Source organism: Eschrichtius robustus, chromosome 5, assembly GCF_028021215.1.
Source record: "Eschrichtius robustus isolate mEscRob2 chromosome 5, mEscRob2.pri, whole genome shotgun sequence".
NCBI lineage: Eukaryota > Metazoa > Chordata > Mammalia > Artiodactyla > Eschrichtiidae > Eschrichtius > Eschrichtius robustus.
The window spans coordinates 11,144,329-11,169,920 of record NC_090828.1 but is presented as its reverse complement, the minus strand read 5'-3'; the positions used below and the strand labels follow the sequence as shown (position 1 = coordinate 11,169,920).

Genomic DNA, 25,592 nt, shown 5'->3' with positions numbered 1-25,592 from the left:
ACAAATATAATTTCATCACATGATTACAATTCAGTATTTGTGCTTTGTAGGATAAGTAAACATTCATTTGAGCACAACAAAAATCTACACACAATATTCTGGGGTTGCGTAAAAAATAAACATAACCTTTTCCATTTAGTACCATGAAGAACTTTCAGTTTGAGATGGTGGATAAATGTTAAAATTTGACATTTGTTTAATGTGTCAAATTAAACATACAACCTAAATTTGGACTATTTTGAATAATAAATGCCTAAAGCGTCCTGGAAAGGATTCCTGGGGTGGGTGGTATGGAGGAAATAGAGCTTCCAATGAAGCTTTCTTGACAATTCAAGAAATGTCAATTTCTTGTCAATGTGGATGACACACAAGGCCAGCACTGATGGTGTGGGGTCTTGTTCACATTTAAAATTACTTCACAATCTTAAAAATAGTGTAAGAGCATAGTATCTCAGGAAATCTTTAATAAACACTTTCTTTGATCAAGAAAATAAAAACCAGTCTAGTTCATTCAGTTGAAGGGAAAGAAGACTTACTGGGGAGAAGTTAGATACCTTTATTTTTCAAAAGAGTAAATCCCTGTTTTTAAAATACTTAAATGTGATAATATTTTCTTTTTCTCAAATTAAATGCTAGTATCCTTAAATCAGGAAGTTTATGATCCTAACTGGTTATGTCAAATCCTGCATCCATCATTATAAATGTCATAAGACTAGCAAGTCTGCCATACGGGTACTTTTATAATGAAACCACAGAGCTCAAGACTCAATATACGACTTAAGACAATAATCTCTTCATATTTTATGAACCTCTAAGGCTAACTCAATATATTATTTAAGATAACAATCTCTTCATAATTTACAATAAAAATAAAATGAAAGTTTATATTTTATATAATTTAATATACAAGCAGATTTTATCTCAAAAGATGCTCTTTTGTAAGAAAGCTTCTTCCTTTTGGGTAAGAGTTCTGTAATCATTTTACTCATGTAATATATAGAAGGAAACAAAACAATCTTTGATCTTTCTCTCTCTCAGCTGAACACCAATCGTTTTCTGATTAGCTAGGAACCCAGATATTGTTGGGAGATGTGGAATATTTATCAGTGGGCTGTAGTGGATAAATGAAATCACCTGGTAGAGGACATTGATATACTCTTGTATTTCTGTTAATAACCATTGATAACGGTCTGAAACTGGAAAGCTTTTATATCAAAGCTTTGGAAATGTCTTGCCCATATCTTAAGTATTTACCTGGGCTGACAGACCCCTTAATCTGCTCAAAAAAGTAAAATAAACATTACAGCAGAGTTTATAAAATGATTTTGACCAGTGACTTTGTTTCCAGTTGATTCACATAATTGGAGACATTACATAACATTTTATATTATTAAAAATATGTAAGTGCAACTTTCCTGGAGTTTGGGCCTAGTTATAAGTTTTTCATTTGGGCCCATTAAAATTCTGTTTTTTCCAGCCATTCTAATACAAGCTCCTTTGAACTCACCCACCGGTTGTATTGATCTGTACAGACTGATATTTTGCTTTTCCTCAGATTTATTCTATGTGCAGCAGACTTGAACAGCAGATTTTTTCATAGCTCTGCTAATGTGATGTGATGTTTTGAGAAAGTTTAGCGCAAACCACTGTAATCTAAGCTGGAATGAAGGAAAGGGGTACTTTAAAGGCATAGCTGCCTTATCCCAGTTCCAAGAGCCAGTCAAAGAGACTCGGGGTCCCATCCTTCTGTTCCTCATGCAGTTTGCAGTACTGAACAACTGCATGAAAGATATCTCCCACTTTCCAGGACTTCTGATGAACCAGCTGCATGACATCTAGAAACTAAAGTAAAGCACAGGGTTAGGCTCACATATCACAGAGGGTCCTCAAGTTATCTCGTTCAACCACTCTTCCAAAGCCAATGGCTCTCCAGGTTATTTTCTAATGTCTCTAGTGACAGCAGACTATATTCTAGGACAGTCTATTTTCTTTTTAGACAGTTCAGATTATTAGCGAGTTCTTTCAACTGAACTGAAATGTTCCTCATAGAAGTTGCCATACTTCGATTTTGGGAGACTACATGGAACTCTTCTTTCAACAGTCTATCTTTTAGATATTTGAAGAGTTTCCTCAGATCTGCTTTTCTCTGGGTTGGACTCTCTCTAACAGGCCTGTATAGCTTGGTTCCTGGTCCCGTCTATCTGTGTCACAAATAATTTCTCATTGGACGTATACATTTATGCCAAATAAATTGTGTTACACTTTTGGGTAGGGTTATTTACTGGTTCCTCATTCCATCTTGAAAATTTCCCTCCCTCTTCATCAAGTTTCGAGAGACACTGGCTTTCCATTGGAACAGGAAAAGGAAAGGTTGAGGAAACGTCCTAGATTCGTCACCTGGTTAATGGTATCAGCTTCAGTTGGCCACAACGTAGAAAGTTTATGACTACAGATGAATTGTTGTGAGTTGGAGCACTGGAAGGTGGGAAAAGCATTATAGATGGTTCCCTTCATGAAACTGTGGGATGAAGCCCAGAATGAAGGCTTCTCAAACTCCTTAGTCAGATACGTATAAAGAAAAGTAATGATTATAAGAGCCAAAGCCTGCAGGAAGTATTTACTTTCATGCATGTAATCTCATTTAATTCTGTCAACAACCCTGTAAAGCAGGCATTTAAAGATGAAAAATTGTGGGTTTGTGGGATGAAAAGTTGGCAGTAGGATGCATGGTCTTCTAACACTCCAGCCCAAAGCTCTTTCTACTATTGCACCCTATGCATTTTGGTCGTAGGAGAATAAGCCATTGATATTTATTTGGAACACTGGGAGAAAGGATAAGCTGGGAATCTGGTATCGTTTAATGAGGAAGAAAACCCTATTTGTTAAAAAAGATGAGGGCTGTGGTTTAGTTACTATTTCTTCAATGTTTCCGTCTAGAATTTCTTTCCTCTGCTCATTTCGCATTTGTTCAGACTTTCAAGATCAGCCAGAAAATGGAATGCTAATTTTTTTCTGGTCTTTTCCTCCCCCCTCTTCAGTTTGAATTTGCTAATTCATTTCAATTGCTGAGAAGTTGTCTTATAGAGAGCTACTATTAAATTATGTTTCTTCTCCCAGCTGTGATGGCACCAACTACTGCACAGTTACAGAAATCAGTGCTTTATTGTACTCACTCGCCTTGTGTTGGCTTTATCAGAATAAAGCAATTTTCTAGGCTGGAAAATAAAATGCTTAACTTTTAATACATGGAAACATAAACATCGTCTAAAAGATGATGTAAAAAGGGAGGCCAATGGGAAGCCGATGGCAACAGTATTACAGATAGTAAATCTCCCAGGAAAGGACATCATCTTAGCCACCTCTTTATATCTAGTGCTTGCACCTAATAGGGACTTAATAAATATTTGCAGAATGGCAAAAGGAATGAACAACCAAATGTGAGTCAAATGCATCAAATGTATTCAAAATGATCAAGAAGACTATTTGAAATATGGAGTGACATCCAGAATCATCGAAGATGAACCTTGTCTAAATATTCATTCTTGAGTTTTATATAATGTATTTGCACGTATATAGTTAAAAATTAGCATGCACATCTTGGGGCTTCTTACTCAATAATTTTCTACTGACAGGATGCTCCAAAAAAATGATTGGGGGGCCATGGATCTAAGCAAGGGCTGGGCAGAGTCTAGTCTGGTACAATCGTAGTGGGCAAGGAGGAGAGTCAAAGCTGGTCATGGGGCAGGTGTCTCATCACACTGTGCCTGGGAGTGGGCATGTATATTGTGGGGGTAAGGTGCCTAGGACCTGTCTTCATTGGTCACTGTAACAGCCATGGAAGGTTACTGCCAATCAGCTCCATCAGTCTCAGTGATAGAATTTCAGAGACTTTTAGTTGTCTGGTTTCCCTCATAATTCTGCCTAGCTTTCTGTCTGTTAGATCTGAAATTTTAGAGAGCTTAATCCTTTAGGTTAAAGCTTTGCTCAAAACACAAATACCCTCAGAAAGGAGAACATTACAGGTGGCTACTAGTAATTTACGGAGATGCGTTAAACATAATTTTGTGAGCTTAATTTTGTGTTTCTTGGTGTGTATGAAAGATCCCAGGCATGTTTTCTATTGGACAAAGTGGTAAAAACATAAGGTCTCAGGGAAAGGGGGGAGAAAGGCTAGGATGTCTTTGCATGATTTGGTTAATCGACTTTTCCAGCTCTTACTGGAGAAGACTTGAACATCAAGTCTCCTAGTGGAGAAGACTTGAACATCAAGGTTCTGAGGTCTCACTGAGAGAGGCTCATAATTCATTGACTTCAAGATTTCCCTCCAGGGTCATCAGTGGTCTTAGGCCAGACTCATCCCTTGAGGGTATTTGCTCTTCCTTAACATGTCTTATAAAGAAGCAGTCAATATAAAGTACACAGAAATATAAAATTAGCCTTAGCACTTTTCTTTTTTCTTTCTATACACACTGGTTCACTGGGCCACCACCTTATTCCCAACTTTTATCTCTCAGGTATTGCTCTGAGAAAGAGTCAAAATTCTAGAGCCAGTGCCAATATTGGTTAAACCTTTCCCAGAAGGCTGTCTGCTTCAGACCTTTCTGGAAGCCTAAGAGTAGCTACTTTCCATCTATTTGGGGCTTGGTGAAGCAGGGTCTCCCACTGTGGTGATGACCATAAGATGTTGTTGACTGGCCAAAGTTGTCAAAGTGCCCCATCACCTAGGCCACTTTGTCAGTAGTTTGTCGAATGGTCACACGCTAGAATCTGTCTCATGATTTCTAAATCCAGGCCAATATCCCAATAAAGCAACTTTTAAAAATGATCTGGCCCCACTAAATGTAGCATGCTTTTAGGCTGTGATGACTTCATCTCAGACATCGAGACCTTGAACCATCTGTGGGGCTGATGAGCAGGGAAGGTCTTACACTCTCTTTTCTTCCTTCATTTAAAAAAAATTCTAGACAAAAATGAAGCTAAGATTGTGAAGAAACCAGAAAAGGACATTTCCCCCTTATTACTACAGCCTTGAAAAACTGCATTCGATTTAGCAGCTGGTTCTAGATCTTTCACTGTGTCTGTCCATGTTTTTGACTTGGGAATTTCATAATCAGCTTTAGTGTGTCAGAGATCTGAGTTTTTCTTTCCAATGCACTGACATATAAAAATCAAAATTTTTCATTTCCTGCTATTTCACAATCAATAATAATTAGGTTCCCTTCCTATGTATCATAGTTGGCATTTCCTTGAACAAATGTTTCGTCTTAGGTAACTAGAAGAATTTCTATCCTGTGATGGTATATCATTGGTAGACTCGTTTGAAGAAAAGTATCACATGGTAGATGCCTTGTATACTCTCAGGTGCATTTACTAAATTAGATTAATTGTTTACCAAATCATATGGTGGAATCTATGGGAGTTGTTGCAAGTTGTATGGGTTTTTGAAAACATTCAACTTAGATTTCTGAAAGCAGATACCTTCTTTTGCTCCAAGGTGAATTCCATTTCATTAAGCACAAGTGAGCTAGTCTTTATATTGCTCCTGCAATTATGGCCTGTAGAGTCGTGATTCTCAGCCTTGGTTGTACCCTAGAACCCCCAGGGACCTCGAGAAAACTCCAAAGCCTGGGTTTCATCCCAAGAGGAGAGTCTGATTTAATTGGCTCATGCACTGGGGTCTAGAAAAGCTCCCCAGGTGATTCTAGCACACACTGAATTTGAGAACAATGACAAAATAGTCAGTTCAAGGCAGACAATTTCTTACGTTCACAAATGAAGAGACAATGTCTGTTACGGACTGAATGTTTGTGTCCCCCCCCTTCCCCACTCCCATTCATACATGGAAGCCCTAAGACAAAAATATGATGGCATTAAGAGGTGGGGCCTTTGGGAAATAATTAGATTTAGATAAGGTCATGGGGATGGGGCTCCCATGGTGGGATTTATGCCATTATAAGAAGAGGAAGAGATGCCAGAGCTCTCTCTCTGCTACATGAGGACACAGAGAGGAGGAAGCCCGTCACCAGGAAATGCATCTGCTGGCACCTTGATCTCAGACTTCCTAGCCTTCAGAACTGTGAGAAATAAATGTCTGCTGTTCAAGCCACTCTCTATGGTGTTTTGTTAGAGCAGCCTGAGCTGACTAAGACAGTATCTAATTCTTCCTTCCTTTGTCATGTATTTTTTTCAAAACTGAGACTTAAAGTGTAGTATTTTGGGGAAAGTTAGGTTAACAGTAAATGCCATCAACATTTTCTCTCTCATTCTCTTCCCACTACTTTGCATGTGGAAAAGAATAAGAAATTAAAGGCGAGGCGACTCCTCTTCTGAATCCCACTTTCCTAGGAAGGTAAGTTTACATCTGTTTCCTCTTTGCACATTCTGTTCTATGCACTGCCTTCAAGAAAAGGAAATAATTCTCAAAACGAGCTTAAAGATGAGAAAGGCACCTGATTTATTGCAAAGTCAGTCATCAGCCCATTCTAGCTCACAGAAGCTCATTGAATTTAAACAGAAGTAAAAGAGCTAGAGAAAATAATGCTTTGGCTTCAAAAAAGCAGAACAATTAGCTAATTGATATCTATTTTTAAAAACAATTGCTCTCATGATTCCCCTCCCCCCCATCCCTGCTTTGAATTAAGTAGATTAAATTTGATTGATGTCAAGGTCATTGTGAATTAAATTCACAAACTGTTTTAGATTTTCCGGTGTTGGAATTCTCAGCAATCTTTCCTCTGGAATTTAGCATACTTTAAAGCCACCTCAAATTCTGCCACTCCTTCAAGATATTTCTTATGGAAGGGAGTCTCAAATTTTGGATTTCATTAGCATCACTGTACTTGAACAAAGTTGTTAAAAATGCATCTCTCTGGGCCCCACTCTTAGAAAGTGAGTTCCAAGAAGGGGTCTAGGAATATGAATTGTAAATAAGTGTCCCAGGTGATTCTGTGCATTTGGCTCATGGTCACAGGGTGAGAAGTACTGTTTCAGTGTGCTTGTCATTTTCCTCGTCCAGAATAAGCTCCCATCACTTTCACATTTGGTCTTTACAACCTGAGCCTCTTGGTTTATGTTCTCCCTACCTTGGGTCCTTCCTAGACTGGAATGTGAACTCCAAAAGGGTAGGATATTTTGTCTCTTTTGTTCCCTGTGTCCCCAGAGTCTAGAACAGTGGCTGGCATGTTGTACATATTCGATAAACTTTTCATGAATGTTCCGAATGTACGACATTCAAGTGGACTTGGAGTTTTAATGATTAGACAGAACACTAAAAGAGAAAGCTTGAAAAGGTGTCATTTATCGGAGAGGAATGACAGTACATTGGGCACCCAGAATGTTTGGAATTTGCCTTTTGAATAGAAATAAGGCTGGAGGTAGTTAGAAGCTGACATTAGGTGCCCTTCAACTCCAAGGCCAAGTTCACAGGCAGTGGTGGGAAGGATGAGCCGCTTCAGTATTCATTCATAACATCCTCTGTCATTTTAGCTCATGCGCTGAGACCACCATCAAGGGAGATGTGTTGGCTAAATTAATTTATCCAAAAAATTCAGAATTTACACAAATAGGGACTCAGGGTATGTATCTGTGAATGGTGTTTCATACTCTAGTGACAGTGGGGGAATGTCATTGCTGAACTTAACAGAGACATTTCTTTAATCTTCTCCAAGCCGATGAGGAGCTAATGAGACACTGCTGCTCTCAAGTGACACAGACTCCTCGGTAGGAAGCCACAATCTCTCTTCCACACCACTTGAAAATGGCCACTTAACTTCCTGGCTTATTTAAAAACAATCAGAATGAGGTCTTCAAATGCGTTATCGATAAAAGAAAGGATGTCAAAATTTTGCATAAGGGTTTGCTTTATTTCACCAGTTAGGTCATAGAACTGGGCACAGGCAGTGCCCTTGTATGGAGAAGCCACTATGTGGAGAGAACCCTAACTGACTCAGAAAAAAACTGTTAGAAGATTCAGTCCATAAAATTACATTACTCGGAAATAACCTCCTTGAAATGATGCTAAATAGGAGTGAAACATCATTAATGTTTATCTTGATAACACTAGTGGAACATTTATATTCTCAGAAAAATAGTCATGAGCAAAGACAGGCATCCTCTTGGAGAACTGAAAATCAGTGGGGATAAATAAATATCGTGTCAAAGCATCATGTACATAATTAAGGTGTTAATGACATATTCCTTGTCCTTTCATCTAAGGGGAATTTATGAGACATATATTCACATAGAGTGTTACATTGTTTCTTCAAAATGGTGGATTGTATAAAAATCTACTCCATTAAGAGACCATCTGAAAATGCACCAGGTAATGCTTTTATTCAGGGAGAGGCTCGAGATAAATTTGGAAACTAAACTGCCTTTCATTTTTCCAGGAAACTGAGAATGCACTCTGGCTGAGAATGTTCTTATTCTCCTCCCCATGGCAGGGGGTCTTGGGATTGTGTATGGCAGGAGGCAGGGGTCAAAAGTGAAGTGCTCTTTCACTGCATCCTTTGCACTAGGCAGGCTGGATGGTAAGGTGGAAGGAGAATTTATTAAATAGCAAACCACTCATCACCTTGCAAATAAAGGTATGCCAAGCATAGGATCGTATCTAGATTCAGAGAGTGTAGAACTGTAGGCAGTTCTAGGCCTGAAGAGAAATATGAATTACTGGCTGGAGAGAGAGGCTAAGTGGAAGAGGGCATGGAAAATAAACTAGGTCTCCTTCTCGATTTTTTCAGTAGCCAATCCCATTGGCTGGGGATGCAGACATAGATACGCTGTTCTAATTACCATGTGCCTGAGCAAAAGGGTAGAGGACCTTTAATTTCAGGCTGTTGGATTCTGGCAGTGAGGGTTAAAATGCAGTTACACATTTTAAAAAGTCTAGATTGTAACTCAGAGGCAATCTAACTTGAGAGAGACACACTACTGACAGGTATCTGTGGAGAAAGTGGGGTTCTACCACTAGGCTCAAATATCACTATCTGAGGACTCTCTCATGGACTAGCCTCTGAGTACTGAGTTGCTCATCAGTAAAAGAGGGACAATAATATCCATTCTGCTCTTTTCACAGCGTTGTTGAGAAACAAGTATAATGAGTATGTGGAAGTGACTATAAGACATTAAAAAATGCACAGTGGCAGTGATAGGCAGTATGCTAAAGCAGCTTCCAAGATTTTCTGCCCTAATCCTCAGTACCATGAATAGGATGAGACAGTTATGCCCTTATTATGTTATCTTAAATGGCAAAAGGGATTCTTCAGTTAATTTTGAGTCAATCAAAAGGGAGGCTATCTGGTGAACCTAATCTAATCCAATGAACCCATTAAAAGCAGAGAGTTTTCTCTGGCTAGTGGCAGAAGAAGTAAGAGACTGACAGCATGAGAGCATGAAGGGACTGTGTGACAAGAAATTGGGCAGCTTCTAGAAGCTGAGAGTGGACCTCAGCCAATAGTCAGCAAGGAAATGGGGACTTCAGTCCTACAACCACAAGGAACTCAGTTAAGACAACAACCCTAACAAGCTCGGAAGCTCATTTCTCTCTACAGTGTTCAGGTAAGTGTCCAGCCAGGCTGACATGTTGATTTCTGCCTTGTAAGTCCCTCAGTAGAGAGCATGGAATTCACCCAAACTTCTGACAACAGAGCTGGGTATTGTTGTTTTAAGTTAGTAAATTTGTGACAGTTTGTTACACAGAAATAGAAAACCAATATAGCAACATTATTATTAATTTGAATTTTTCAAAAAACATAATTTTAAATTATGGAAAATTGAGCTTGAAGACATTGGTAGATGGATTCTTGCTTTAATCTTAATAACTGAGATTCTACAACAGTAAGTGGTTGGTCTTAGAGAAAGGGAGTTAGAGCGAGAGTTGCTATTAATTTAGATGTTGGCTAGGGATCTATTTCTTAGCTTTATATTTCTAGGTGGAGAATAATAATGAGAAAGCCCATCCAATGCAAATCTGTCCCGTAGGGAATTAAAAATGCCTTCTCTTTGACGCCATGCCATAGTTTAATTATCAGGGTGGCCTCACATTGCTGACTATTGGCTGAGGTCCACTCTCAGCTTCCAGAAGCTGCCCAATTTCTTGCCATGCGGTCCCTTCATGCTCTCATGCTGTCAGTCTCTCTTACTTCTGCCACTAGCCAGAGAAAACTCTCTGCTTTTAATGGGTTCGTTGGATTAGATTAGGTTCACCAGATAGCCTCCCTTTTGATTGACTTAAAATTAACTGAAGAATCCCTTTTGCCGTTCCTTCTCTACTTTTTATTTAAATGAATGCTATGAAGAGGTTGGTTCCAGAGTGAGGAAACACACACAAAAATAAGACTCTTAGAAAAATATCCCGTCTCCTCAATTTACTTTCTCATCATCACCAATTAGCTAAGGCAAACTGATGGTCAAAGAATTATCATGATTATATTTATGCAGGCGGAAGGTTTCAAAGTTCTAATCACGATTTTAAGGTGAAAAGTCAAGGAAAAAATTTAAATGGGTTAACTGGGCATTTACTGAGTTTTAAGCAAGGATAAAACACAAAGCCTTATGATATGCAAACAGGGAACACGGTACCTTTTCGATTCTGTTTTCTTGAGATTTCTTAAAGTAGATAGTGGGGATCCCGAGTTCAGAGGCAGCTATCCACTGCAGAGTGGCTCGAAGCTCAGTGTCAGGACATTCTGGCTCCAGGTCAAAGTTGATCACCAGCAGGCTCCCCTGGCGGCTGGCCGTTCCCACTGGCATTCCAGAGGCACGTTCTGAATACAGACACAACTGCCTTACTACACTTTCCATGCAAAGATCACAGGCAAATTGTGTCTCAAAATTATGGGAACGTGGCTTACCCTCTATGTTTTCTGATTGTCCTTTAAGAATCTCGTTTTCTTCTACTAATTCACTTTGGGAGAAAACAACGATATATGGTTGGTAATGTTTAGGAAGAGCAAGCTGTAAATGCTAGATGAGGTGATGGGTCTTATTGATCTAAAAGCTTCTGAAGTTTCATATATTTATTGTTTTTGTGGAATAAACTAAACAAATACTAGGGAAATACCAACGTGGCTATTACGTAGGACTACTGGGTCTGCAATGAATAACACCACCCCTAAAATAAAGGCTAGATAAACTGCATGGTTTTAGTTGGGATAATTGGTGTGGGAGACTCTGAGAGATGCAACCTTTTCTTCTTCTCAACCTCCCTTCCTTAAACCTTCACAGGTTTGAACAGTCAAGGAAGGATTTTGTAGGTAACTAGATCAGATTTGAGGACTTATCATTCTTCTGTATTTGCTTGTCATTTACAGGACCATATATTTCCATCTTGAGACAATGATATTTTTCTATACTATGATAGCAACATAAACTTGCATTTTCATTTAGGAAAATATTTTTCTATCTATACTTGGTTCTTTGACCTGAAATAAGGGAAAAGACAATCACAAACTTTAGAACTTAAGAAGGTGAAAAAATATCTCAATTAGTTGAAAATTTTCTTTTTCTTTCTTTTTACTGGGAAGATGTAGTAGGCTGGGGGTGGTTTAGAACTAGATACTCATAAGGGAAGTGAGGATTTCATTAAATATAGTCATGCTCAACATCTGAAGCGCTTTCACATAGTGAGTACTTATTAGGGAGACTTGTAAATAGTGGGAGGACTCAGTTAATGCTTTTAAAATAAGAGTATATGACCCAACAGCTGAAAGGAAGTGACCATCTTGGGAAGCCCATGGTTGTTCTGTATTTTTGTCTTGTCTAGAAATTAAATTGTAGGTGCTCTTAAAAATGTGTCTCTATGTGAGAGGATTCTCCCTTATATTCTCTGTTACTGTTAAGATCTGGCTAATTCCATTGTATTCCTGATGTCAAGAGAAAGTGTAATTGCTCTTTCATGAACACCTAATTATTTGTAGAAGAATGGCCAATTTCCCAAGGGTCTAGATTTTCTGCTAGATCGCTATCCAAGAGACATAAGTGAAATGACATATGGTACATACAATTTCTACTACTATGGAGTTGCAGGATGCTGATATGGGTAGAGGTGGTCTTGGTTTTCTCTATCTGTAGTCTGTGGGGTCCTAGGCTCATACTGGGGAGAAAGATGGACAAAATACCTAAACAAATGTTTCCTGTAGGAGAAAAATAAATTTACCCCAAAGTGTTTTTGTTTGTTTTGCCTCCTTTAAAAAACAAAACAAACCCAAGATAATGTTTATGTTCATCTCTACCTGTGAATGATGGCTGTGTGGAACAATAAAGAATGCACTGCAACCTTTAATCACTGAGAAATATTCCCGCAGGCAGGAAACCTGATTAAATAGTGAAATAAAAATGATTTAGCTTTAGATAATAATTGAAAAAATAGATCAGGGAGCAACTTTAGTCCTATACTTCATTTTCATTTTTCTGAAATTTCAGAAATCTCCAAATAATAAGTCATAATGGTCAAAAAGAGGTTTCAATTCATTTAATTTTCCAGGACAATCACAAACTCTAGATATAGTCCTGACCTCATGTTGCCCTCGTTTTGTGCACCATATTTTATGACACACATATTGTACTTTTTTCCCTTGGTCTTTCAGAAGGTCCTCATATTGTGGGGAGCAGATATAAAAATGACACATTCTACCATGGTGCCATTTGGTATTAGACTCATTAGTGGCAATAATCCCAGGTGTCTACAAGTAAAGGAAAAGCCATTCACACTATATCCTATTGAACAATAGTCTTTGCTGGTTGGCATAGTACAATTTAAATGGATTTTTGTTTCTCTGTGTCCAACTAGGTAAAATGACATATATGTCTGATTATATGGATAAGCTTTATCCAAAACGATTATATTACAGGGGGGCAGATTTGAAATCCAGAAAGCAGGTGGTGGGAAGGGTGAGGCTACAGCAGGCCTGAGTTCTTACTCAAGTGACATGAAACCACACATGTCTGGGAACCTCAGCAGGACAGACATGATGAAACCAGTGGTCGGGAACAACCTGAATGATCAAAATGGATTGCCAGATGGAATCGGAGTAGTGGTCTCACAATCACTGCATCTCAGTGGCTACTTACTTAATCATGGGAGAAGATGGCATGCTTTCCTGATAAATGTCCAGGTCCATAATGCCAAGACTGCTAGTGGCACTACTGTTGCCATTGCTGACAAAGCAAAAGTTTACATATTAATGCCAGTCTCCACCACCTGGCCACACTGCTGACACTGATGTTCTACCGTTCTAAGAGGTTCTTCCTTTGGTCCCCAGAAGAATACTGCTTAGTGTCTAGGACTCCTAAATTGACGTTTATTTCGGACCAAATCAGGGGAAAACACAACAAAAGACATTCTTGGCTCAAGCCAATCGTCATCATCATCGTCATCAATGTTTCGTAATTTCTGCAGCGGTCATACCTGGTGGATCACACCTAGTGGGTGACAATCGGCATGACTCCTTTCTTCCCCATCCTAGTGACAGTAAGGATGTTTATCCATCAGCAAGAGACTCCTTGGGTATACCTCCAGAGACTAAGATACTTCTGAGAATGCTGGCTGAGGGGGAAGATACGGGAATGCTTATCTGCCTGCTTCTTGGCTTTTGACAGAAACCAGCGATGCATGTTCTCTTTTCCCTTTGCCATTCAGGGGATTTTTGTCAGGGATATTCCATAGGATATGCACTTGTCTCATTTTTTTCCTGAGGGGCTACAGAATTTACAAGTACAAAGTTGGGCAATGCCAAAGTTTTATAACTCCTTTACCTTAAAATCTTTGAGAAGGAACAACACCTGATACTTTGTGTGTTGTAGAGAAGGAGGGATCACGTATTGCAACATTTTTGTAGGATGCACAATCAACATATGGTCTAGTTACTAGCCTGGAATTTGTTTACTGAAACACAGAAGAGTTGAGCCCATTTTTAGGTTCTGTCTGTACTTGCAAAATGGAATGCATCCAATTTCACCAAACTCACTATATTTCCTCATACCTTCTCTATTTTCCAGTGACGTCTCTTCCAAGTAAGGTTTTCAAAGGGTGAGTGCTGGGGTATCGTGTAATGGGACAGTCTTCCCTCAGGAGTTCCATGAATAAGCAACTAAATCCCCTCATTTCAAATTCCTGTCTTGGTTTTCCTGTGGGGTACTGAATGTATTCAGTGATTGAAATCTGATGACTCAAACATTGCTCTGGAGGTACTTAACTGTATAAACTTATGCTAAGTCCAGAGAGTCAAATTCTCTTTGCTTTTTATCTCTATAAGATAACATTTCCCACCAGTTTTTGAAATTTTAGATAAATCATTTAACATTGTGAAATTTTCCTAAGTCTAAACAGACTGAACCGTCAGAAGTAAAATATTCAAGGAGCCATACAGCCAGATGCATCGGAAGCCCATTTTCCTTTGGGCTTTCTGGAAAGTCTGTGGACTTGTTGGCTCAGTATCCAATAAGATTTTGGGTAGAAACATGAAGATTCTTTTCATTCTCACCTCACAAAAGACTAGTTTTTAGTTTATGTCTCCTGATTGGTTCAGGTCCTCCCAAATCTGACCTCTCTTTAGCACCTCTCTAGCTTTTCTAGAGCAACAATACGGAGGGCAGGCAGAGAAAGGGGAGGAACAGTCAGGCCAAACAACACAACACAGTATGGAAACGCCTCATGTAAACCCAGCCTGTCTTGCATCTGAAATACAAATGAACCAGAAAGAAAGTATCAAACACACCAGGTGTAATAGCTGCTCTTATTTAAAAACTCACAGTTGTCATCATTGAATGCACTAGCTGGAGCTTGCAGAGAAGGGAACACACATGACTCTCAAGCTTGGCCAAGCTAATTGAAACCATAACTGGATATTAAGATAGCTCTCAGCACAAATTATGATGGGCAGTCTTTCCTTTTTGCGCTATTAGGGACCCTTGGCAGAGAATGACTAAAATGCATTTCTGGAATCTGTGTTGAGACCTGTTTCCCTGGTAAGTCATTTAAAGAGCAGGTACCTCATGGATCGCTCACTGAGCTGCAGGAAGCTGCTGGTGTCATCTGGGTTGTCTTCCTCATTGACGAGCTGGGACCAGCTGTCTGTGCTCTCCCCACTGCTGCCGGGAGGGTTGGAGAACTCATCGGGGGCTCTGCCTTCTGTTAAGACTTCAGCCTCTGGTACATCTCTGGCATCAAGGCTGTCGCTGTAGACGGTAAGATATTACTAAGAGTGCAGGCACAAGACTGACCTTTTCAGGGGAAAAGGTCAAAGTCAGAAGGGCAAAGATGGATAGCTGTTCAGTGGCTGATGAAATTGTTTGCATAATTTAAAAAATCAACTTGGAATTAATGAATACTTTCAATGAAAGCATTCTAGGGTTTTTAAACATATAAAAGAAATTGGTAATCTATAAAACGGTTGAATGGGTAACATGCGTTGATCAGTACACTGCATGCTCTGTCGAGCATGGATCTCCGCCATAGCGAGCAGAATGTCCTAGGACATAGATGGAATCTTCCTTTTAGGCTAATCCTCTGCTGATGCCCTAGGTCCCATTTTGCCTTTTCAGGATTACTCTCTACCAGCTTTCTTATTTCTTCATTTGATCTCTTTCTACTGACTCCCTCCGTTCATTTAAAAAACATGTTGAAGCAACCAGGCCTGCATACATAAGAATTATTGAAGGGCAGTGGTGTTTAAAATAAAGATACGCAGAGCATCCTTCCCCTGAGATTACGATTCAGGGCTTCTGCAGGAAGGCCCAGAAACCTGCATTTTAAACAACCACCCCAGGTGATTCTAATGCAAGTTGTATGTGGACCATGCTGGGAGAACAACACCCAGCCCAGTTTTGGTGGTTTACCAAACCACTTTGCCATAAATGCCTCTATACATATTTTGCACTTGCAGCCACCTTTTTATTTTTTTTTACCCCATCCTCTCCCTCTGAAACCTCTGATTTATATCAGCATCACTTTTCTGGATGAGCACCTTTTTATATCAAGCATTTAACCCTTGATCTGACAAGCTTTTTTCTTTGAAACCTTTCCTCGTTGGCGTCCCATGAATTTCTGCCTTTCTGGACACTCCATGCCTGGAAACTGGTTCTCTCTTTGTCCTTTAAACATAGTATAGCCAGCTCTGATTGATTCACTGCCCTCCTTTCCAGTCTGTCCCTAAGCAGTCTCATCTATTCTGCCTGTGAAAATAGCTTCCAAATCTGAGCTCCAGGCAGGGTCCCTCTTCCTGATTCTGGGGCTCTTTTCCTCAGTTGGTCTTCTGAACATCTCCAGTCTGTCTCACAAACATCTCAGAATCAATCTACATAAAACAAATTCTAATTGCCCTTCCATTCTTTTCCTGTATTTCTTATTTCATTGACTTTTCTGAGTGTCTGGGCTTAAAATCTTGCAGAAAATTTCTGATTTCTCCTTGACCTTTACATTCAATCATTTGCTATGTTTTTCAGTTCCATCTCTAAAGTATCTCTCACATACTTATCTCTGTCTCTGTGCTCAGGTAGTTATGTTAATTTAGGTCTTCCTAAATCTCTAGAATTTAGATTTGGAAGGAACCTCACAGATTTCCTGTAGATTAGGATGCCAAAGCCCAGTGAGGTGGAATGATTTACCTTAAGTTACAACAAGAGTTGGTACCAGACACCGGATCTCAAGTTTTGAGACTCCTGGGCACTGAACCTTGACTTCTTGCCTGGACTATATTGTGTCGGCCTCCTAACAGTTCAGCCGCGACTATTCTTCCTCTTTCAAAACCTTCTTCACACATAAGCCAGGTTAATGTTAATTAATGTTCTCCAGGCATATCTTTGGCCTTTCTTGTCAAAAACCTTCAAGAACTTCCTAAAGCTAAACTCTTTCCTTCACGGACTTCCCTTGCCTCTCCAGTTTTATCTGTCTGACTCTAGTTCATTACTGAGCAAAACCAGACTCTCTGCTGCTCCTCAGATGTGCTGTAAATTTCCTGCCTCTTGATCTTTGCCCCGTTGCTTCCTCTGACCAAATGCTGGAGACCAGGGTGCTTTGAGCACTGTTCCTGCAGTCCAGAGCTGTACCTTCCACTTCTACCACGTGTCATCTGTTCAACTTGGACAAGTTAATAAAACTTTCCAAGAAAAATAAGAACACTAACCTCATAATGGTTTTTGGAAAAAATAAGCTAGAAAATAAAATCATTTAATGCATTTATCTTAGTGCTTGGTATGTAAGTATATATTATTCTTTATTAGTAAATTATATAATTCATTAAGAATCATTAGTCTAATAACATTCTTTCCTGATCCTTGTTTCTTACCATTCCTTAGCCAAGATGCTCTCACCTCCCCGAAGTCGTCCTTAATCTCCCTCCCTAGGGCCATCTCTCTCTTGAATGATCAAAGCAATTTGTCTGTTTTTCTTTCTTTTCGGTAGCACTTAATGTTTCCTAGTTTGCAGTCTAGTGTATATACCATACATTATTAAGAGCTTTTATACTTTTTTATGTATTTGGAGTAGAGCTGTGAACACATTAAATATTTTTTAGATGAATATGTTATTGTTAAAATTGCCTAGCTTCATAAGTAGAACCATATTCAAATTTAGATAGCCCTACCTATTAAGTCTTATGTGGAAAGATCTGAGAAAGATCTTTCTTGCAAGCTAACGGCATTCTGAATAACTACGGTATTGAGGTGTGGCAGTTTCTATCACACTCTACTGCTAACACTTGGTGAAAGCAGGTTTTTAATAAGCTCGACTTTCCATTTGTTTGCCTGGCACAGTGACACACACACACACACACACACACACACACACACACACACACTCACACACAAAGTGCTCTGGGTTAGAGATCAGACCATTTCTTTTCTCACAGAGCAGCTTGCATTCATTCTCTGTGCCCCAATTCCCTACTGCACACTGCACCTGTAGTGAGGTTTGCACCACAGGAGAGGAACCTCAAAATTATCATGCCTGGACACATCTGCCTCTCTCTTTCTCCAGGGAGAGAAGGGAGAGAGAGAGAGAGACGATGGAGGAGAGAGCACTTTGCTCTAGATTATAAACACATTCAAATCTTTTCTGCGGAGAGGAGGAGATGTCACTACCCTGGAATGTAATTAAATAGCTCCAGGGAAATGAATCACTGTATCTCTTTAGAAGTCTCTATCTTCAGGGTTAGTATTTGATCAACCTTCAGTCCAGGTGCCAGTGCTCTTTGCTCAGGAAGCCAAATGTACAGAAATGTGAACAGATTCATGGAAACTTTTCCCCATAGGCTCATCAAAAACAAATAGCATAAAAAAAAAAAACTAATGGCATAAAAAGAAGGACATTAATGTTTGCAAACAAAAAGCAAGAGTGTATTTCTCAGTTGACGATGAAAAATATGGTAACTCGGTGAGTGGAGACTGGAATGCTTTTCTTGGCCCTTGTGCACGGGCTGTAGAGAGTAATGGCAGCTGCCAGTCCGCACTGAGAGCTGTCCTCAGGTTGGGAATTGCCTTGCCAGGGTTATACCCTCTCCCAGTGAGCACCCCAATGACCAGCTGACACAGAGATACAAAAGCCCACCCTTGCCTCAATTTGCACTAAAGATGACAGACCATCCCAGCTTCAGGGTTTCCTATAGGATGCGCTGTGCCCTCAGGTGCAAACATATTTGGGGGGGACCATCTCCCTCTGTCCACTCTTGTCTTTCCTTCCTCCTTACCCATGTATGTAGACTTTTCTCTGGCGAGCACTCCTTCACAAATTATATATATTTGCCTGAACTCTCCTTCTCAAGGTCTCTTCCCAGGAAATACAACTTAAGACACTTGATCACTTTTATGCAAAACACTTGATCGGTTATAGAAAGATCTACATAATTTTCCTCAATCTTAGAATTAGTACTGTTATCTTTTCTCCAAAAATGGTTGTACTTTTTACAATATTTGTTAAAATGTGTTCTAGTATAGAGTGTAGAGTTTCAAATGTATAATTTTGGGGGTGTGATTAAATATCCCCTTGATATGTGAATGAATTACATAGGTAATATCACACCAAATCTTGTCCCTAAGATTCCTTCTCAAAGCATCTGTACAGGTGCGATTTTGAGGTGTGGCTGTTTCTAGTGTGATCTGTTGCTAACATTTGGTGAAAAGAGATCCTTAATAAGCTTGATTTTTCTTTCAAAAATGTTGAGATTTTTCTAAATTGAGCAGGTAGAAAGGGGAAGAATGGATGTAGTCAAAGGAACATTCACTGAATTTAACTAAATTCAAATGAAAGATATGTTAGTTCACTGATGACAAATAGAAACAATATACATATTCCCCAAAGTGGAAATGAGGCAAGTACTCAGCACAAAGGGGAGGGCTCCTAAACCATTTGTTTACTTGGTTAAAAAATAATTTCCTGGACTAATTCCTTACTGAATTAGGACCTTATGTTACTAAAAAAATTCATTATAGGATACTTCTTACTAAATCAGAAGTTAAATCTCAGTGATTGACATTAAACATCCAGCTTAAAAATGAATCTGTCAGTATATTTTATTTTATCTCAATTTCCCACTCTATTTACAGTAAATCTCATATCCCATGTCACATAACTAGGGATTCAGAATGAATAGTGATTATATCTAAAACACTAGTTTCCATTTTCTTTTGAGAGAAATTTATAGGTTTGTTCATTTTTCCCAGACTGAACCAGGAGGAAACAGAAAATATAAACAGACCACCCACAAGCACTGAATTTGAGACTGTGATTAAAAATCTTCCAACAAACAAAAGCCCAGGACCAGATGGCTTCACAGGCGAATTCTATCAAACATTTAGAGAAGAGCTAACACCTATCCTTCTCAAATTCTTCCAAAATATAGCAGAGGGAGGAACACTCCCAAACTCATTCTACGAGGCCACCATCACCCTGATACCAAAACCAGACAAAGATGTCACAAAGAAAGAAAACTACAGGCCAATATCACTGATGAACATAGATGCAAAAATCCTCAACAAAATACTAGCAAACAGAATCCAACAGCACATTAAAAGGATCATACACCATGATCAAGTGGGGTTTATCCCAGGAATGCAAGGATTCTTCAATATACGCAAATCAGTCAAGGTGATAAACCATATTAACAAATTGAAGGAGAAAAACCATATGATCATCTCAATAGATGCAGAAAAAGCTTTCCACAAAATTCAACACCAATTTATGATAAAAACCCTCCAGAAAGCAGGCATAGAGGGAACTTACCTCAACATAATAAAGGCCATATATAAAAAACCCACAGCCAACATCGTTCTCAATGGTGAAAAACTGAAACCATTTCCACTAAGATCAGGAACAAGACAAGGTTGTCCACTCTCACCACTATTATTCAACATAGTTTTGGAAGTTTTTGCCACAGCAATCAGAGAAGAAAAAGAAATAAAAGGAATCCAAATCGGAAAAGAAGAAATAAAGCTGCCCCTATTTGCAGATGACATGATGCTATACATAGAGAATCCTAAAGATGCTACCAGAAAACTACTAGAGCTAATCAATGAACTTGGTAAAGTAGCAGGATACAAACTTAATGCACAGAAATCTCTTGCATTCCTATACACTAATGATGAAAAATCTGAATGACAAATTAAGGAAACGCTCCCATTTACCATTGTAACAGAAAGAATAAAACACCTAGGAAAAAACCTACCTAAGGAGACAGAAGACCTGTATGCAGAAAACTATAAGACACTGATGAAAGAAATTAAAGATGATACAAACAGATGGAGAGATATACCATGTTCTTGGATTGGAAGAATCAACATTGTGAAAATGACTATACTACCCAAAGCAATCAACAGATTCAATGCAATCCCTATCAAACTACCAACGGCATTTTTCACAGAACTAGAACAAAAAATTTCCCAATTTGTATGGAAACACAAAAGACCCCGAATAGCCAAAGCAATCTTGAGAAAGAAAAATGGAGCTGGAGGAATCAAGCTCCCTGACTTCAGACTATACTACAAAGCTGCAGTAATCAAGACAGTAGAGTGCTGGCACAAAAACAGAAATATAGATCAATGGAACAGGATAGAAAGCCCAGAGATAAACCCACACACATATGGTCACCTTATTTTTGATAAAGGAGACGAGAGTATACAATGGAGAAAAGATAACCTCTTCAATAAGTGGTGATGGGAAAACTGGACCGCTACATGTAAAAGAATGAAATTAGAACACTCCCTAACACCATACACAAAAATAAACTCAAAATGGATTAAAGACTTAATGTAAGGCCAGACACTATCAAACTCTTAGAGGAAAACATATGCAGAACACTGCATGACATAAATCACAGCAAGATCCTTTTGACCCACCTCCTAGAACAATGGAAATAAAAACAAAAATAAACTAATGGGACCTAATGAAACTTAAAAGCTTTTGCACAGCAAAGGAAACCATAAACAAGACGAAAAGACAACCCTCAGAATGGGAGAAAATATTTGCCAATGAAGCAACTGACAAAGGAGTAATCTCCAGAATTTACAAACAGCTCATGCAGCTCAATATCAAAAAAACAAACAACCCAATCCAAAAATGGGCAAAAGAACTAAATAGACATTTCTCCATAGAAGATATAAGATTGCCAACAAACACATGAAGGAATGCTCAACATCACTAATCATTAGAGAAATGCAAATCAAAACTACAAGGAGGTGTCACCTCACACCAGTCAGAATGGCCATCATCAAAAAATCTACAAGCAATAAATGCTGGAGAGGGTGTGGAGAAAAGGGAACCCTCTTGCACTGTTGGTGGGAATGTAAATTGATACAGCCACTATGGAGAACAGTTTGGAGGTTCCTTAAAAAACTAAAAATAGAACTACCATATGACCCAGCAATCCCACTACTGGGCATATACCCTGAGAAAACCATAATTCAAAGAGAGTCATGTACCCCAATGTTCATTGCAGCACTATTTACAATAGCCAGGACATGGAAGCAACCTAAGTGTCCATCGACAGATGAATGGATAAAGAAGATGTGGCACATATATACAGTGGAATATTACTCAGCCATAAAAATAAACAAAATTGAGTTATTTGTAGTGAGGTGGATGGACCTAGAGTCTGTCATACAGAGTGAAGTAAGTCAGAAAGAGAAAAACAAATACCGTATGCTAACACATATATATGGAATCTAAAAAAAAAAAAGTTCTGAAGAACGTAGAGACAGGACAGGAATAAAGACACAGACGTAGAAAATGGACTTGAGGACACGGGGAGGGGGAAGGGTAAGCTGGGACGAAGTGAGAGAGTGGCATAGGCTTACATATACTACCAAATGTAAAATAGATAGCTAGTGGGAAGCAGCCACATAGCACAGGGAGATCAGCTCAGTGCTTTGTGACCACCTAGAGGGAGGGTGGGAGGGAGATGCAAGAAGGAGGGGATATGGGGATATATGTATACATATAGTTGATTCACTTTGTTGTACAGCAGAAACTAACACACCATTGTAAAGCAATTATACACCAATAAAGATGTTAAACAAATAAAAAAATAATAAAAAATAAAGATAAATTTCTTTCCTAAGCACTTTAGCTGTATACGTAAATTTTTATATGGTATGTTTTCCTTTTCATTCAATTAAAAATTTATTTTAATTTCCCTTGTGACATTCTTTGCCCAACTTACAATTTAGAAATATTTTCAAATTTTTTGGGGGTGTGGATTTCCCGGGTATCTTTTTGTTATTGATTTTTATTTTAATTCCATGCGGTCCGACAACATATTCTATATGAGTTTAATTCTTTTTAAATTTACTAAGACTTGTTTTATGGCCTAATGGTCCATCTTGGTGAATGTTTCAAGTGTACTTGAAAAAAATGTATATTTTGCTGTTTGGTGGCATCCTCAATACATGTTAATTAGGTCAAGTTGATTGAGAATGTTACTCAAGTCTTGTAGTATATCCTTATTGACTTTCTGTCTACTATTCTATCAGTTACTGAGAGAAGAGTGTGAAATTTCCAACTGTAACCGTGGATTTGTCTATTTCTCCTTCCAGCTCGATCAGATTTTGTTTCATGTAGTTTGGAGTTCTATTATTTAGGTGATTACATATATACATTTTCCATGTCTTCTTGATGAATTGGCCCCTCTATCATTATAAAATATCCCTCTTTACTCCTGATAAAATTCCCCTGACAAAATACCTTATCCTGAAGTTGATTCTATCTGATATTAATATAGCTACTCCATCATTCTTATATTTCTTTTTCCATTTTTTTACTTTTAACCTATCGGTTATTTTATATTGGAAACACATTTCTTATAGATGGTTTATGGTAGGGTTTTGCCTTTTTATTCAGCCTGCCAATCTCTGCTTCTTATTGGAGTGTTTTGATCATTAAAAAATTAATGTAATTATCAATATGCCTGGGTTTAAATTATTATCTATTTCTATTGGTCCCATTTATTCTTTGTTACTTTTTCCCTCTTTTCCTGCATTTCTCTGGATTAACTGAGTAATTTTTACCATTCCATTTTATCTCCAGTATTAACTTATTGGCTTTTTGTTTTACTTTTTTCATAGTTATCTCAGGGTTTACAGTATGCATCGTCAATTTGTTACAGTCTATTTTCAGATTATATTATACAAATTCACTTAGAAAGGAAGACTTTTACACTTCCATTTCCTCTTCCTATCCTTTGTGCCATAATTGACATATATTTCAGTCCCTCATGATATAAAGCAGTATTTTTTGTTTTAAATAATTATCTCTTAAAGAAATTTTTAAATTAACAAATATTTTGTATTTACTATTTGTGGGATTTTTTGTTTCTCTGTGTACATCCAAGTTCCAATCAGCATTATTTTCCTTCAGCCTATGAACTTCCGCTAACACTTCTTATTGTGCGAATCTCCTATTGGCATATTCTCTAAAATTCTGTTGTATAAAAATTACTAGTTAGCTTTATTTTTTAAAATAAGCTTTATTTTTTTTTTTTTTTGAGCAGTTTTAGGTTAACAGTAAATTTAAGCAGAAAGAACAGAGAGTTTCCACGTCCCCTGCCCATACGCGTACATAGCCTCCCTCACTATCAGCAGCCTGTACCAGTGGTGCATTTGTTACAACTAATAAACCGAAATCAATGCACCATTTTCACCCAAAGTCCATCATTTACATTAGGGTTCACTTTGGTGTTGTACATTTTATGGATTTGGACAAATGTATAATGACACGTATCCACCATTATAGTATCATACAGAATAGATTCACTGCCTTAAAAATCCTCTGTGCTCTACCTATTCATCCTTTCCTCCCTCCTAACCCCTCGCAGCCACTGATCTTTTCACTGGCTCCACAGTTTTGCCTTTTCCCAGAACGTCATATAGTTGGAATCATACGGTATGTAGCTTTTTCAGATTGGATTCTTTCACTTAATAATGTGCATTTAAGTTTCCCCCATGTCTTTTCATGGCTTAATAGCTTATTTATTTTTAGTGCTGGATAACATTCCATTGTCTGGATGTTCCAGAGTTTATTCACCTATTGAACTACTCAAGGAAGTCTTGGTTGTTTCCAAGTTTTGGCAATTATGAATAAACCTGCTATGAAATCTTGTGTGCAGGTGTTTTGTGTGGACATAAGTTTTCAACTCATTTGGGTAAATACTAAGAATCATGATTGCTGGATCATATAGTAAGAGTATGTTTATTTTTGTAAGAAACTGCCAGACTGTAATCCACAGTAGCGGTACCATTTTTGCATTCCCACCAGCAATGGCTATGAGTCCCTGTTACTTCATATACTCACCAGCGTTTTGTGTTGTCAGTGTTTTGGATTTTGGCCATTCTCATAAGTGTGTAGTCATATCTTATTTTTGTTTTAATTTGCAATTGCCTAATGACATATGATATTGAGCATCTTTTCATATGCTTATTTGCCATCTGTATATCTTCTTTGATGGGGATTCTTTTCAAGTCTTTTGCCACTGTAAATTTTGGATGACAGTCCTTTGTCAGATATGGTCTTGGGGAACATTTTCTCCCAGTCCACAGATTGTCTTCTGGTCTCCTTGACAGTGTCTTTCACCGACAAGAAGTTTTTAATTTTAATGAAGTCCAGTTTATCAATTATTTCTATGGATCATATCTTTGGTGTTGTATCTAAAAAGTCATTGCCAAAACCAAGGTAACCTAAATTTTCTCTTACGTTCCTTTCTAGGAGTTTTATAGTTTTGCCTTTTACATGTAGGTCTATGATCTATTTTGAGTTAATTTTTGCTAATGGTGTTAGAGTTGTGTCTAGATTCATTCTTTGCATGTGGATGTCCAGTTGTTCCAGCACTGTTTGTTGAAAAAACTATCTATTTTCTATGGTATTGCCTTTGATTTTTACCAAAGATCAGTTGACTATATTTGTGTGGGTCTATCTCTGCGCTCTGTATTCTGTTCCACTGACCTATTTATTTACCCCTTTACCAGTATCACAGTCTTGATTACTGTAAGATCTGTAGTAAGTCTTGATGTCAGGTAGTGTCAGCCTGATTTTGTTTTTCTCCTTTAATATTCTGGTTATTCTGGGTCTTCTGCCTCTCTGCATAAATTTTAGAATCATTTTATCAACATCCACA

The 25,592-nt window shown here is 38.3% G+C and overlaps 1 protein-coding gene across 1 annotated transcript in view; it reads right to left on the bottom strand.

Moving 5' to 3' along the window:
• Positions 1–1,698: 1,698 nt before the first annotated feature.
• SPHKAP (SPHK1 interactor, AKAP domain containing) overlaps positions 1,699–25,592 on the bottom strand; it is a 119,223-nt gene continuing 95,329 nt past the window's right edge. The window contains exons 7-11 of the mRNA XM_068543663.1: positions 14,989–15,174; positions 13,069–13,155; positions 10,851–10,903; positions 10,579–10,763; positions 1,699–1,842 (exon numbers count right to left, since the gene is read on the bottom strand). Coding sequence (XP_068399764.1) covers positions 1,699–1,842; positions 10,579–10,763; positions 10,851–10,903; positions 13,069–13,155; positions 14,989–15,174 — 655 coding nt within the window. The remainder of the gene's footprint in view (positions 1,843–10,578; positions 10,764–10,850; positions 10,904–13,068; positions 13,156–14,988; positions 15,175–25,592) is intronic.